We start from the raw sequence: 14,823 nt of genomic DNA on the forward strand, positions 1-14,823 counted from the left end.
TGAAACCCTTTTAGTTGCCCTGGCTCAGTACTAGGGAATCCTGGGAATTGTCTCTGGAGTCTGGAGTGAAGATGCAGCCTGAGTTGGGTCCAAGACACACTGCAGAAATAATCCAGTTTGAGACTGCTTTAACTCTCCTGGCTCAGTGTTAGGGAACCCTGGGAATTGTAGTTTTGTGAGAAAGAGCTCTGGTGCCACAATAAACTACAATTCCCAGGATTCCCTAGCACTGAGCCAGGAGAGTTAAAGCGGTCACAAACTGGATTATTTCTGCAGTGTTTTGGACCTTCGTTATTAAAAATGCTCAAGGTCCAATCCATACTGCAGAAATAATCCAGTTTGAGACCGCTTTAACTGCCCTGGCTCAGTGCTAGGGAACCCTGGGAATTGTAGTTTTGTGAGAAAGAGCTCTGGTGCCACAATGAACTACAGTTCCCATGCATCTGAGAAAATACGCTTAAGTCTAGGAAAGCTCATGCTGCCAACTTTTCTTTCAGTGAGACTCAAAGGTGCTCCAAGATCTATCTCACTATCATCATCACCATTATTATTATCATGATTAAATCCAAATGCAGCTGAAGAAGTGGACTTAAATTGGCAACACTGATATCCTGTAGACTCATTCTCTGGGGCTGTGATCTGGAAGCATGGAGGCAATTCCCTTGTCAAACCAGGGAATCCTGGGAATTGTAGTTTGTTGTGACATGTTGAAACACTGCTTTTACTGGCAGCCAGGGCTCCATGCATGGAATTCTGGGCTTGGTGGTTTGTTGTGCCCAGAATCTCATCATCGCAGGGAGCCTTGCAGTTAGAAGCAGTGCCAAACTGGATTATTTCTGCAGTATGGATGGCAATGGAAAAGGGAACGAAAAGAGAGCCACAAAACAAAATTCTGGGAAGACAGGGCAGCAGGGATGCCAACTGACCAGGTGCTCTGCCCATGCTCAGAGGCATGTTTAATCACTAACACACACACACACACACTCAGGGACATCGCATTCACATCTCACAACCCAAATGGTCCTCACAGTACAACAACAACCCTGAGAGGTAGGCTTGGGGCACTCTGCCCAAGCTCAGGAATTCAGAAATTCAAATGTCCCTCTCAGGCACACACAGAAGTCCACAACATCAAGCCATGATACCATTGTCAAGTATTGCCTTTGTGTGCCTTAAACCTTATGTCTTACTTGGAAATCCAAGGCAATTGGGATTAAGCCAGCCAAGATCCCTCACTCCCTGCCTCTCTCTCTCCAGCACTTTTGCCCCTGGAGCCTGAGAATGCCTGAGGGGGGGGGTGGTGGCAATAATCACTGTCCTCTCTCTGATTGGCTGAACTATTCCTCCAAACGGGCTTGCTCCCTCCTGGCTCTGAGAGGGAGTCATGAGAGAGAGAGAGAGAGTTTTCTCCAGCCCTCTTGGCTGAAAACTGTTACACTCCAAAGGGTTTTGGTTGCTCTGCAGCAGGCTGCAGCTGAAACTGGCCAAAGGCACGGAAAAGGCACTGAATTAGAGCAAGGCGCGGAAATCACACGAAAAGCTCTGAAAAGTCCCCGTTTTCGTGTGAAAGTCGCGAAATTGGCAACACTGCTTGTCCTCCTCTGCAGTTAGGACATCTATCTGGTTACACTATTTGTGAGGGACCAGCGAAGGGGACTCAATTCCTTTGTAAAACTACAGATCCCTGAGTTCTGTAGGATGGAGTTACGGCACTTAAAAGCAAGATAGACTACGACTCTAGAGACCACGGTTCAGTTCCCAGTTCATCCATGAAACCCACTGGGTGACCTTGGGCAAGTAACATTCTCTCAGCTTCAGGGGAAGGCATTGGCAACCCTCTCCCTCCCTTGAACAAATCCTGCCAAGAAAACTTCATCATAGCTCTGCTTTAGGATCTTGATAAGTAAAAAATGATTTGAAAGCACAGAACAACAGCGACAGGATACATCTGAGGGCACACTGCAAGGGCTTGGAACCATTTTACAACTAGGCTCTCTTGACGTCTACTTAAAAGTGCTCATTCCCACTGAATTTCCTGGGACCTGTTGTTGGTGTTGGCATTGTTGTTGTTGTCGTGTGCCTTCAAGTCATTTCTGACTTACAGCAACCCTAAAGTGGACCTATCATGGGGTTTACTTGGCAAGTTTCTTCAGAGGGGGTTTGCCATTGCCATCCTTTGAGGCTGAGAGAGTGTGACTCGCCCAGTGGGTTTACATAGCTGAACTGGGATTCGAATCATGCTCTCCAGAGTCCTAGTCCAATGCTCAAACCACTATGACTTTTAGGTGTTCTCCCCCTAATAAATGTCTTCATTCACTGGGAGTTGAAAGGGAAGGTGTATTTTCCCTCAGGCACACCACATGTCATTAAATATACAAAAGTATACATGCTTGTAATCAAAATGCATGAGAAACAGGCAAAGGGAACATTCAACAAACATTTTTCTTGTGGCAAAACTAACTTTCTATTAAAACTTGTTAAGGTTGGTGTTCAAATTCTATTTTAAATCCAAGTAAACTGTGCTAATCTGAGGGTAGGAATCTTCCAGATTCCAGCAGCCCTAGCCTGCATAGCCAGTGGTGAGGAATGCTGGGCACTGCAGTCCAACAACATTTGGAGGAGCGCATAATTACCCTGAAAGCATCAGAACCTGTATATTCTTAAAAGCTAAGCAGAATCAGGACTGGTTAGTACTTGAATGGCAAAAAGTTCCCCATCCCTGTCCTACCTGCTAAAGCCCAGCAGGACCTAAACACCCATAGTTTAAGCCTTAAATGTGAAACACCTACATCTGGTCCAGCCCCTTGCCATGCAAGAATACACAGAAGAAGAAAACAACTCCTAAGATATAGTACAGTATCATCCAAAATCCACCAAACAGTGATACCCTTATTGAATCAACCAAAATGCACATTATATATCTTGCCAGCTTACAAAGCTCCACTGGCTTCTTCGTCAACCAAAGGTGTTCTTATTTTTTCCCACAGCAGATAATATAATACTAATTTCACAGAAGGCATACTGGTGATACTCTGACTTAAATACACAAATGAAAATACCCCTGCAAATACATAGCTTTTTCTTTACACCTGACCTGAGCAGCTGGCCACATTTCAAAGCAAAGCACATCCCATCAGTTTCAATTTTCTAAGCACGCCTAAAAGAGCAACATGAAATCCAGAAATGTTCTTGAGAAGACAGATGAGTATGCAATGGCTCAAGTGGTTAAGATGGTGACTGTTGACTGCAATATCGGCAGGTTGGCAGTCAGAGGTCTGGTTGCCGCATGATGGGGTGAGCTCCCATCACTAGTCCCAGCTTCTGCCAACCTAGCAGTTCAAAAGCATGCAAATGCAAGTAGATAAATAGGTACCACTCCAGTGGGAAGGTAAACAGCATTCTGTGCAATCATGCTGGCCACCCAATCACAGAGTAGTTTCTGACAACACTGGTTCTTCAGCTTAGTAATGGAGGTGAGCACTGCCCCCTATGGACAGACACGACAACCTTGTCAACAGTAAATACCTTTAAACACACACACACACACCGTATATACTCAACTATAAGTCAATCTCGTATCAGTCGAGGTCAGGTTTTGGGGTCAAAATTATGGATTTTCCCATGACTTGTTGATAGGTTGAGGCTTCTTCAGTGTGTGTATGCGTGCATATGGCAAGAGTGAGTTTCACTGAGCTTTTCTTCATTGTTTCAGCTTTCAATACAGCCAGAAACGGAGGTGGGAGTGGGACTCTTAAACAAACAGCAATATCAAATCAATCACCCAGGATTCTTTCTGCTTGGCTCTTTCTTGCTAAACACCTCTTCGTACGGCATGGGGAAATCTGAAAGAGTTGCTATCATATTTCCATAGTGAGCCATAAATAAATCGACCTGGGATTTTGGGGTCAATTTTTGGGCATAAAGCTTTAGACTTATAGTCGAGTATATACAGTAAATAAAAATTAAGAGGGGCCAGGAATGTCATGGGTACTAAGGGAGTTGTTCATAGACACAGTGGTACTGGCCTATGGGTACTAGAGAGGTAGGATGTATAACAATTGCAAGTTTGTTAATTAAAAATATATTTTTTTAAATCTTAGATTGTTGACCAGGTCAGAGGGTATGGTGGCAAACAGCAAGAATACAGCACATTTGCAAATATGGCGAATAAAGTTAAGCCTCAGGTATTTGCCATTAAGATTTTTTCTGACTATGTATTGGTTGTTTGGGTATTTAAAAGGAAAAATAAATTGAGTGCTGTGGCACATTTACTTGGGGTTACCTGTCAGTGAATGTTATTGGACTGGGGAAGTATACTAGGCACAATTGTTATCCCTTTTCCTTTTACAACCACAACAGATAAAACGTAATAAATTTGAATTTAGCTTGTTAATTTTTAGTTTCTAACATTGACTCAGGGTCCATTCAGACTACATGGCAGGGGGTTTGACTGGATGGCCCTAGTGGTCTCTTCCAACTCTATGATTCTATGATTCTATGAATATACCCCGGTTTGTGAACCGGGTTAAAAGTGGGGAGTTCATACTGGCGCTGGTTTATTCACAATCAAATCCATACTTTGTATGCCCGATCCGGCGCAAATCCCCCTCTGCCCGGGTTTTCCAAAAGTGGAGTATTTACCATTTCTTTTCAGAAAACCCAGTACAACTGAATCTTAACGTGGCTCCGATCATGATTGGGTCAAGTTCAGGGGAAGGGTAAAGGCCAGGGGGTGGAATATGCCTCCCCTCCCCACAATATCCGGCTTTGATCTGGCGCTTTAGGTTTTTACAGCTTCTTTCCCTCTTCCTCCTTAATTAGTTTTTTTCAGAAGCAGGAGTGCTTCATTGGGTGCTTCGGAATGTTTATTATTATTATTATTATTACAATTTGACAGCATATGCGCATGCTACATGGGAGAGGGAATCCCCTGTCCATATATGGGTAGTTGGCTTCCATATATGGACTGGGGTTCCCTCTCCCTCCGTTTAAATGTTCAATGTGAATGGGGCTCTTTAAATGAAGGGAGAGGGAACTCCAATCCATATATGGATAGTTAACTTCCACGTGGACCACTTTGGGAATCACTGCATGATTTGTAGCTCCTCCAGTGCAATTCTGTGGCCAGTGTCTGGCAGATGTTGACCACAGAGTTGCACTGGAGAACCTAGAGATTCCTAGAAAGGCATTTTCTCAGGTAAAAACATAGCAGTTTATTACACAGAGGTATCCTGTGCAAAAACAGGAATTAAAGTGAAAAACAGCGCAAAAGTGGATTACCAGGCCACATCTGGGTTAACCCAGCATTAACCTGGACAAAAAGTAGAAAAGTCATGCAAAAGCACAATTGATTTTCAGATGACGTCACTGTTAAGGTGCATTAACGCGACATTAATCGAGCTAGAAAGTAGACAAAACGGAAAATCCTGAAAGTAAAAGTAATCATGTTTTGTCGACTTTCTAGCCCGTTTAATGTTGTATTAACTCCGATGTGTCTGAAAATCAATCGTGCTTCTGCGTATCTTCTTAGAGGTTTTGGTGGGTTTTAAATCCCGTTTCTGCACAGGATGCCTCTCATGTGATAAGCCTCACAGAGTTTTTGTTATTTGCAGTTTTTCCACATACACAGGGGTCCTGTGCCCCTAATCCCAGCAGATGTGGCGGAATAGGTTAATAAACTTGTTTCGGTTTGATTTCTTTCAGGAGGAAGTAATTGGAGCTGTGCTACCCCCTGGCTTTGCATCGTCCTGTTCGGATGATGCAGGCCATTAGCTTGGGGCTAGCATTGGGCCTGGATCTAGCATACCAGACACAGTTCTGGTGGATCTCGCTGAATCCTGGGGCAAAAGGGCCTTAAAGCATGTCTAAATGACCCACTGTTTGCCATGGAGTTTTGTGGAAGCTCCACAGCAAACTTTGGCAGAACAGGCAGCCCTGCACATCCCATATTAATCAAGCCCCATATTATTCAATGAGCGGTGATGTGCACTCTTGCACACATCTGCATCAGCGCATCCACAAGCACACATAGCCATTGAATAATAGGGGATGTGGATATCCATGAATAGCTATCCCACCAATGTAGCAGGCCCAATTTAAATTTCTTTGATTTCATGGGTCTGCTATAGTCAGGACTGACAATATGATTTAAGGCATTAATAGTTAGACCCTCTCAACTGCTCGTGTATAAAATAATCTCAGAAGAAGTAAACTTCTCAGAAAAGTTTCCTAACCTCAGGAAACTGACTTCCACCACCGTTTTCACTGTTTTCTTGAGCATTTCCTTAGATATTGTTCATGTAATTCTTTACTATTGCTTAAAAATTGCTTTACATATTGCTTTCACCTGTAACTCCAGTATATCTATGGCTGTACTTCTAATTCCATCAGTTTGTCTGAAGAAGTAGATTGATATTCCCAAATGCTCTTACTAAAGCAGGGTTATTATCAAAGGTGCTGCTAGTGCTCCTTCATCACTGCTGTCTCATTTTATTATTAAACAAATTAACATAGCTGTCCCTTTGGAAAATACTACAAGATACATTGGGCTTTCCCCCTTTGCACAAGTTTTTGATAATGTTTATTTTAATTCAGAAAGAGAATGCTTTGGATTCCAAAGATGTTTCTGATAATAAACAAAAAGAAGAAGCAACTCGGCTGGACAACAGTGAGCAGCAAATGCAGGAACCTCTACCAAAGACAGAAGAAACAAAAGAGACTCCAGGAAAACTGAGGCAAATATGTGCTTGTCCTCCACAAGGCTGTCTTGCTTCATTGGTAACAAATGGTATGTAAAAGGATACAAGCAGGAAAACTAGGTCAAAAGTGACACTATTCATGCATTGGTTTCTAGAGGACTATATATGAATAGGTTCAGGATTTTATGTTTAAACAAGTTTAAATATTATCATGAAATAAACCTAATATCTAAAGAACCTCAGATATGGAGTCCCTACCAAGGTTTTATATAGAGTGGTACAAATTTGGAGATAGTTGGAGAAAAGTGGTTCATATATAATGGCCGGCATCCTGTTAGTCTGCTATGATGTCATAAGTTAGACTTATAACCACTTAACTGTTTCCTATTCATATTTACAATTTTGGAATCATTGCCATGATCATATGCAGCCCTGTAACCCACCTTACAAACTAATCAGCCATCCTGATCAACAGAGTTTGTGGTACTGGTAAGTGGGATGCTGCAGGATGATGCTAACAAGCAATGTGGCGATGAATAGTTGCAACAGGACCCTGCAAGTTTTCCTGCTTCTGCTTCTTGTGGCTTCACTCACTAGCAGGAGGGGGTGGCCATGTCATCCTGCAGCACACCACTTGCCAGAGCTGCCAAATTGCATTGCTTAGGATGACTGACCAGCTTTTAAGGTAGGTTTCAGGAGTCAGATCAGGAGATGTAGTATAGCTACAATATTGGGTCTATGCTTCTGATGCAGGATATTGGACTTTTCTCTGACATTGCACAATCCTCTTACATAGCTGTAATACCAGAAAAAAGGGAGTTGTTTGTTTGAAAATTACCCCTGATGGCTACCTGTGTGATACTAAATATGTTGCTACCATTCCTGGCTAAGGCGTGGATCACTCTTCTAGGTCTTCATGCATCAATGTTTGATTTATTTTTGAATTACAACTCTGGGCTTACACAATGAAGAGTTTCATGGCCCCTAAAGACTAACATGTTTTATTTCATGTCAGCTTTTATGAGCTGTATTCATTCAGATATGTGAAGTGTTGCTTCAGTAGATGGACATTATTCACACGATGTGGTGGTGTGGGTGCGTGAAATGTAATAGAAATACAAAAAGTTCCAGCATGGTGATGGTCATAACAGGATTCATTGTGAGATGAGAGGTATAAATCTTAATAGTGGTTGTAAAAGAATTGTTCAAAAGATGCTGAACAGTACATCCAAACATAAATATACTAAGTAGATGAACAGATGTATGGTAAATATGTCTTTGCCTAAGCCAAGTATAAGAGCACAACTTAACCTATATACACACACAAACACACACACATTTAGTTCATGGTGAATGAAAAATTAAAACTAAAAATATTCCAGTATTACAAAACATACAACGGGTGGTATTGCAGGCATACATGAACTGATTATTTAACATAAGTAGTAAGATTTAAAATAATTTAAAATAATATTCATTTAACCAAGGGAACCTTTTGATGCATTTGTGTTCACCTGCTTCCATCTGTGCTCTGTCTTTTAAGTTCTTTCATTCAAGGCTAGTCACCTTGAACTCAGAGACAGACACCTCAAGTGTCCTAGCAAAATGTTCTCCCACTGTTTTTTTTTTTTTAGTATGAATCTTTCTAATGTCAGATTTGTTTTCTTTCCCGTAAAGACTGGTTTGTTTTGTCCTGTGTAAAGTACTGTGAAGCCGTCACACAATGTTTGCAAAAGATGGCAATGTAGGCTTATTTACCCGATTTATCAAGATTAATTAACCTATAAGAACAACCAAAGGGTGCAAAAAGGAATATCATTACCTCACGGTGACAATAGTCTCTAAAAGTGAAGACTCCTTATGTGTATCACCAGACAAGATGTAGCATCTGTTACTTGCCATGACCTAGAGAATGTTCTGAAGGTTCATAGGTCAGTCTTTGTCTGAAGCTAAGCTGGTTTAGCCCAGTAACCTGCCTGGATGGAAAAACCACATGGGAGTCATATATAGGGCATTCTAAGTTCTTTAGAGCAAAGCAAGAGTGTGATAAATCAAGTTAATCTTTAGGAGTCTGAAACTAAAGCCTTCAAAAATTCATTGAAATTCTTTCCTAAGGCAAATAGACAAGATTAGTAATATCCTTTCTACTTTGTTATGTCAGCTCTGTAGTTCACTGTGCTTTTTCATTCTAGCCATTATTGTTTTGATCATCAATGTAAGCTCTAATGCCAGATCTTAATGTTTTCACCCTTGAGTGAACTCCCCCCCCCAAAAAAAAGGCTGTAATCTCACTACATTTCTGCAGATTTGTGTTGGAAATCGGTCATGACCATGCAGAGATGCCTTCTCTTTTAGCATGTGGGAATAAACCAAACAAACAGAAAACCCTAACCACATAAATTGATAAAATTAATGTCTTGTCCCTGGAAGAAATGTCTAAAAATCATTCTAACAGAGTCCTGTAAATGAGAGAATAGCTATTAAAGCAAAATCATTGTAAGCCTGGAGGCTGTCCTTCCAAAAATCAGATAGAGTTCCTCCTAGAGATTTCCAATCTTCTTGTGCTCTGAGGCACACTGTTTTAATCATTTTACTGTTTATTAGCATTTTTGTTATTGTCAGTGTTGATTACTTTTAATGTTGTGAAGAATATTATTTATTACATAGAAATAAAATATATGTATCTGTTGCAGATTTCATGAGAGCAATCCATTGAATTTGGTGCAGTAGTAAATGAAGTCAAGGAACAAGGTATAAGAACATTTGAGGCTCATGCCACACTACAGAATTAATATATTTTGACACCATTTTATCTGTCATTGCTCTGTCCTTTGGAATCCTGGGATTTGTAGTTTGTTGTGGCACCAGGCTTTCTGAAAGAGATGGCTAAATACCTCACAAAACTACAAACCCCAGAATTCCATAGCATTGAGCCATGGCAATTAGAGTGGTGTCAAACTGCATTAATGCTGCAGTGTAAATGCAGCCTAAGCTACCACTGGAAGGCCTGGCATTATAGCATAAGTCAATATTTTTCTAGTACAGTATTCTAATTACAAGTGGCTTCCCAATGACTTAGAGTACTGTGCTTCAGCATTGTCTTATTATCTTCCAGTGGCAACAGTAGTGCTATTCTGGGCTGTGACTTGGACTCTTTCTGGTGATGAAAGTCTTCCTGGTAGAAATATTTTTGGACTTATATTCATCTATTCCTTTTCTGTGTTGGGTGGAAAACTTATGGTGCTTATTAAAATACCGAATCTACCTCCTCTCCCTCGCCTTCTTGGTATGTATACTCTTACAAATAGTGTGCATCATCTTACTGGTAAATAGACTTGACTTTATTGCAATGACAGCAGATAATAATAATAATAATAATAATAATAATAATAATAAAATTTATTTATATCCCGCCCCTTTGAGGTCATTTGGGGCGGCTAACAATAATAAAATACAATACAATATATATCAAAATCTACTTTGTTCAGAGTGAGACTATACTGCCTGTGGGTACATTATTTGAAGATATTCCCATCATCCATGTGCTCATATCCTTTTGGCAACTGAAATATTTTAGTGCATCATCTCCTACAGATGGGAATAGTTCACAAAGCTGTTATAGAATAGTGCATATGTTGAAAGCTGAGAAGCATGTTATTGACTTGGTCCACAATGTATCTGTGCATGATCCAGCCATATGTAGGCAAATTTAAATTCCATTTAATTTCAGCTTTTCTCTTTGAAACACATGGAACTTAAAGTTGTTTTAATATGACCTGGATTGGATCCCCTACATTTGGGCATTTATCTATTTATTTTGACTTGACATAGACAAAGACAAAAGTCCTAGAGCAGTTTGTTTTCAAAACAGTTTTCTTCATGGTCACAAATATATTTATGCTTTGCACTGATTGGTATAGTAAAATAATAATAATAATAATAATAATAATAATAATAATAATAATAATAATAATAATAAAAAACCAGCTTTTTTTCTTTTCTTTTACACATTGTTGGTCCTGTTACTACAAGCAAATGATGGGAGTTTTCATTTCATATGATACACAATAGGTGTGTCAACACAATTTTTGTTTTTGTGAAATAGAAAAATGGAAAAAGGAAGTGCATCACTGTCCATTTTTCTGTCAGAAAGAGAAGTGGATTGCTTTTTTTTTTTTTTTAATATAACTTTCATGTCCCTGACACCGGAAAAAGGGGGGGGGGGGTTAATGTAATTGAAAAACATATTTTTCTCATGAAATCTATCTCACTGTGAGGGTCAAAGGCAGCTCCAAAAATAGGCCTGAATTGGATTATAGTTGCACATTGGAGGGGGGGCTTTATTCCTCCAAGTTTAATCCCTTCTGATTTAAATCCCTGTTTAAGCTGCTATTAGGTGTTGTTGTTGTTATAGTTCTTAGCTGCCCTCGAGTCGGTTCTGACTCATGGCGACCCCCTGGATGAGATATCTCCAAGAATCCCTATCCTCCACTGCTTTGCCCAAATCCTGCAAGCCCCTGCCCATAAACCCCCTGACTGAGTCTAGAATGAGAAAAACACAGATACTTGTGTGGATCCTACCCCCAGCAGTACGTGACTATAAAGAACTTCCATTATGTGATTTAAGTTGTGGGAAGATAACAATGAGAAAGTCAGCATTGTGCCACAATGCCTATTCCTAATTCCAAAAAGAAAAGAAAGAAAAAGAAAAGAAGAAAGGAAACAATAACAGGAGAACCAGCCATTGGTCTCTTGTGTCCTCTATAGTGTGGTCCAGAATGTGAAGAACAAATAATTCAAACATGATGGCCTAAAACAAATCAAGTTTGAGGTAGAAGTAGTGTTACCATCTTTGTTCTTGACCCTACTGCTTTTACTTGCAGCTGCACACTGGGCAGAAATGCAGTAGATAGTATTTCCTAACATTGCAGACCCAATAAAGGGAAGGGTTCATTTCTGCCAGCTCTTGATGTTATAAAAAGCAAATACTTTAGCTGGAAGGTGAATGTCCCAACCATTGTTGAAAGAAGTAAGTTTAGACTGGTTGCATCACTTCTCTACTGTGCTAGTGAGAAGAGGACTGGACTGGGGTCCCAAGAGGTTAGGAAAAAGAGCTTCTGTTTCAGACTAGGGTCCAAGGGTTTAATACTTCTTGACGTGGCTATGTTGCTTTTTCTGCCAATTTGCTACTTTATTGTTGTTTAACTCTCTCTCTCTCTCTCTCTTCATGTTACTTGATCCAGTTAAATGACTGCAGTATTACATCTTGTGCTAAGAAAAATAATAATCCTTTATCAAATGTTTAACACACTGAGAGAGAGAGAGTCAGAGAGATTTCCAGATTTTGTTGTGTCTTGTGGTACAAACTGGAATTGACATGACTTTCTTTCTCCCATGTAGGTATGTTGCTTTCTGGATTTCTCATAAGAAACATCCCCTTCACCAATGAGATAGTTAAGATCGATGTGAAATGGGGATCTGCCCTGAGAAATATTGCCCTCTCGATTATCTTGGCGCTTGCTGGACTTGGCCTTAACCCAGAGGTAGAGTATCAAATGATCCCTCCTTAACAAAAGCAAAGGCTTGTGTTACAGAAGGAAGGTCCAATCTTCTATATCATGCTTAAGGCATCACGTACAGCAGTGTCTTTAAATAATTAGAGGTGTTGGAGTGTGGATTTTTGCCACGAAGAGCACAAAGGGAAAACCTGTATGTTCCTTTCTCATTGCATCTGAACTGAAATTTCTCCACCCCCGTCCCCATCGTGGTTAGAGTGCTCAAGGAGAAAGTTTCCACTGGTGCTGTTGCAAACTGTTTTGCTCACCACTCCAATCACACAGGGGGGCAGTGCGATGATGTTCTAATCCAGAGATAAGCTTTCCCTTCTCACCCTCACTTCTGCAATTACTTAAAAAGAAAGACATTGACTAGGGATGGAGTTGTAATTTAGCACATAGGAAGCACATTATGATGGGGTTTCCTGCATGGCAGGGGGGTTGGACTGGATGGCCCTTGTGGTCTCTTCTACCTCTTATGTTTCTGTGAAGGTCACTAGGCTGGGGAATACTGAGGACTTTTTCACACGTGGAGGAATGTAGCCCCATCCTGAAAGAAGACGAAAGTGGGGCCAATTCAAAAATGAACGCCATTACATACCACCTCATCACATGCAAAGACAAATAGCATCCATCCAAAGGAGAAAGCATTTCCAATACGAATGAAATCATCACATACCTATGCTTTCTCTTATGAATTAATGTGATGTAAGGGAGGACAGAATCGCGTCTGGGGAGGATTTTTCATCCCCCTCCCAATGACAGCTGGCCAGAAAGGAGCAGGCAGGAGGCATGCTGAGTGTCCTTACTGCCTTTTCTTTCCTGGTTGTGGGGCCAGGCAGGTGACAGAGGTAGTCAGGGAGGGAGGGTGTCTGGGCTTCTCCCGCCTTCCCCTGGCATCACCAGCAGAGAGGCCCTCCTTCTGGGCATGCAGATCCTGAGCTAAAGAGAGGTGAAAGGACTGAAAGAGGGTGTGAGGGACCAGGCCCCCCAAGAAGGAGCCTTCAGCTGCCCAAGAGGAGGCAGCCTCCGTCCTCCCTTGTTGCTGCTGCTAAAAAGGTGCCCTGCTCTCCTGGGACTGGGGCAGGGAGGCAGGGCAGCTGAGGGCAGAGGTGCCTCCACCAGGATGGAGCTGAGCTGAGCCCTGTCCCGGTGATGGAGTTCCTCTGCAATGTGGGCCTGTGGCTGGACAACGCCTCCCTCCAGGCGGGATGGGTGGCAGTGCTGATGGCGCTGATGCTGTCAGGGAATGGGCTGCTGGTGGTGGAAGTGCTGAGGTGTGGGTCTTAAATTCCTCCCGAGAATACAAGGAGCGGAGCCACAGGGAGAGAAATGGCAGGGTGGTCCTGGTGTCATGGCATGTCAAGGGTCATGGGGTGTTTCCAGTGAAGGCAATCCAAGGGTGATCCAGACATGCATTCATACCAGGCAAAATTGAATTGACTGCAATTTGGGAGTGGAACAGGATTTATAACTTCGATTTTTCTCTGAATTTACCTAAACCTGGAATGACCCTGGATTGACTGTGGAATGCATTCTGATTGCGTTTTGTGTCATATGATATTCTTCTGTGAATTAACATGAAACACCATGATTTACCCTGCACTGACTCTGGAATGACCCTAGGATAAACTTCCAGTTATCCCTGTGTCAATCAATCAATCAATTTTTATTGATTAGCCGTTAGGCCATCTCAACACTAAAGCAAATAAAGCACACTATAAAATCCTATTGAAATTCTATAGAAATTAGAAAAGAGCTAAAATATAATGACATTCTCCCTCTGTGAAAAACTCCTGAGTTAGGAAATAGTGTCAAGAGAGTTTGGAAACTCTCTGTATTTTCAAATAAGGCCTGTATACAGTCTTATACACAGATTTTTTTAATACATGGATTCAAGCATCCACGGTTTGAAAACGTCCAAAAAAAGTATAAATTTCAAATATCAAACCTTGATTTTCCCTTTTTTATAAGGGATACCATTTTGCTATGTCATTATATTTAATGGGACTTGAGCATACACAGATTTTGTTATACACAGGGGATCTTGGAACCAAGCCCCAGTGTATAACAAGGATCCACTGTATAAATCTGAGTAAAATGGCATTATCTATTGAAGGAAAGGAAGTGGATATATGTGAAGAGTGTAGGGTTGCCAGACTGAAAACTGGCAATGGTTTTATACCTTTGGCAGTTGTGTAAAAGAAGGAATTTCATAATGTGTTATTTGTGGTGCAACCAGGCAACAAGCAGCACTTCCTGAAATTTCCTCTTTTATGCAACTATAAGAGGTAGTATAAGAGTCTCTCCAGTTTTCACTCTGTCAACCCTAGCAGCGTGGAAGTGGGTGTGGGACAGAAATTACGTTTAAAGAAACAGAAGGAAAAGAGAGAGGAGAATTTCCAGTTGGTCTTAGGGCTTTACCACACAAGTCCCGTTTTTGCAGCAATTGTGTCAGTAAAAAAAGGGGGGGCATACCACATTCAGAGCAGCTAGTATGGCATATTTTCATAATTGCATGTCTGGGGCTGCTACTGTTATTGTGCTGTCTTCCTGACTCCCCCTTAACC

General features: G+C 41.3%; 1 protein-coding gene across 4 annotated transcripts in view; it reads left to right on the forward strand.

Annotated features, from left to right (window-relative positions):
• LOC121930682 (sodium/hydrogen exchanger 9B2-like) overlaps nucleotides 1-14,823 on the forward strand; it is a 46,360-nt gene that overhangs the window by 16,486 nt on the left and 15,051 nt on the right. For all 4 annotated transcript variants that reach the window (XM_042467351.1, XM_042467352.1, XM_042467350.1 and 1 more), the window contains exons 2-5: nucleotides 4,101-4,184; nucleotides 6,595-6,787; nucleotides 9,814-9,984; nucleotides 12,099-12,241. In XM_042467351.1, the coding sequence (XP_042323285.1) occupies nucleotides 4,161-4,184; nucleotides 6,595-6,787; nucleotides 9,814-9,984; nucleotides 12,099-12,241 (531 nt within the window). In that variant the 5' untranslated portion in view covers nucleotides 4,101-4,160. The remainder of the gene's footprint in view (nucleotides 1-4,100; nucleotides 4,185-6,594; nucleotides 6,788-9,813; nucleotides 9,985-12,098; nucleotides 12,242-14,823) is intronic.

Source organism: Sceloporus undulatus, chromosome 5, assembly GCF_019175285.1.
Source record: "Sceloporus undulatus isolate JIND9_A2432 ecotype Alabama chromosome 5, SceUnd_v1.1, whole genome shotgun sequence".
Taxonomy (NCBI): Eukaryota; Metazoa; Chordata; class Lepidosauria; order Squamata; family Phrynosomatidae; genus Sceloporus; species Sceloporus undulatus.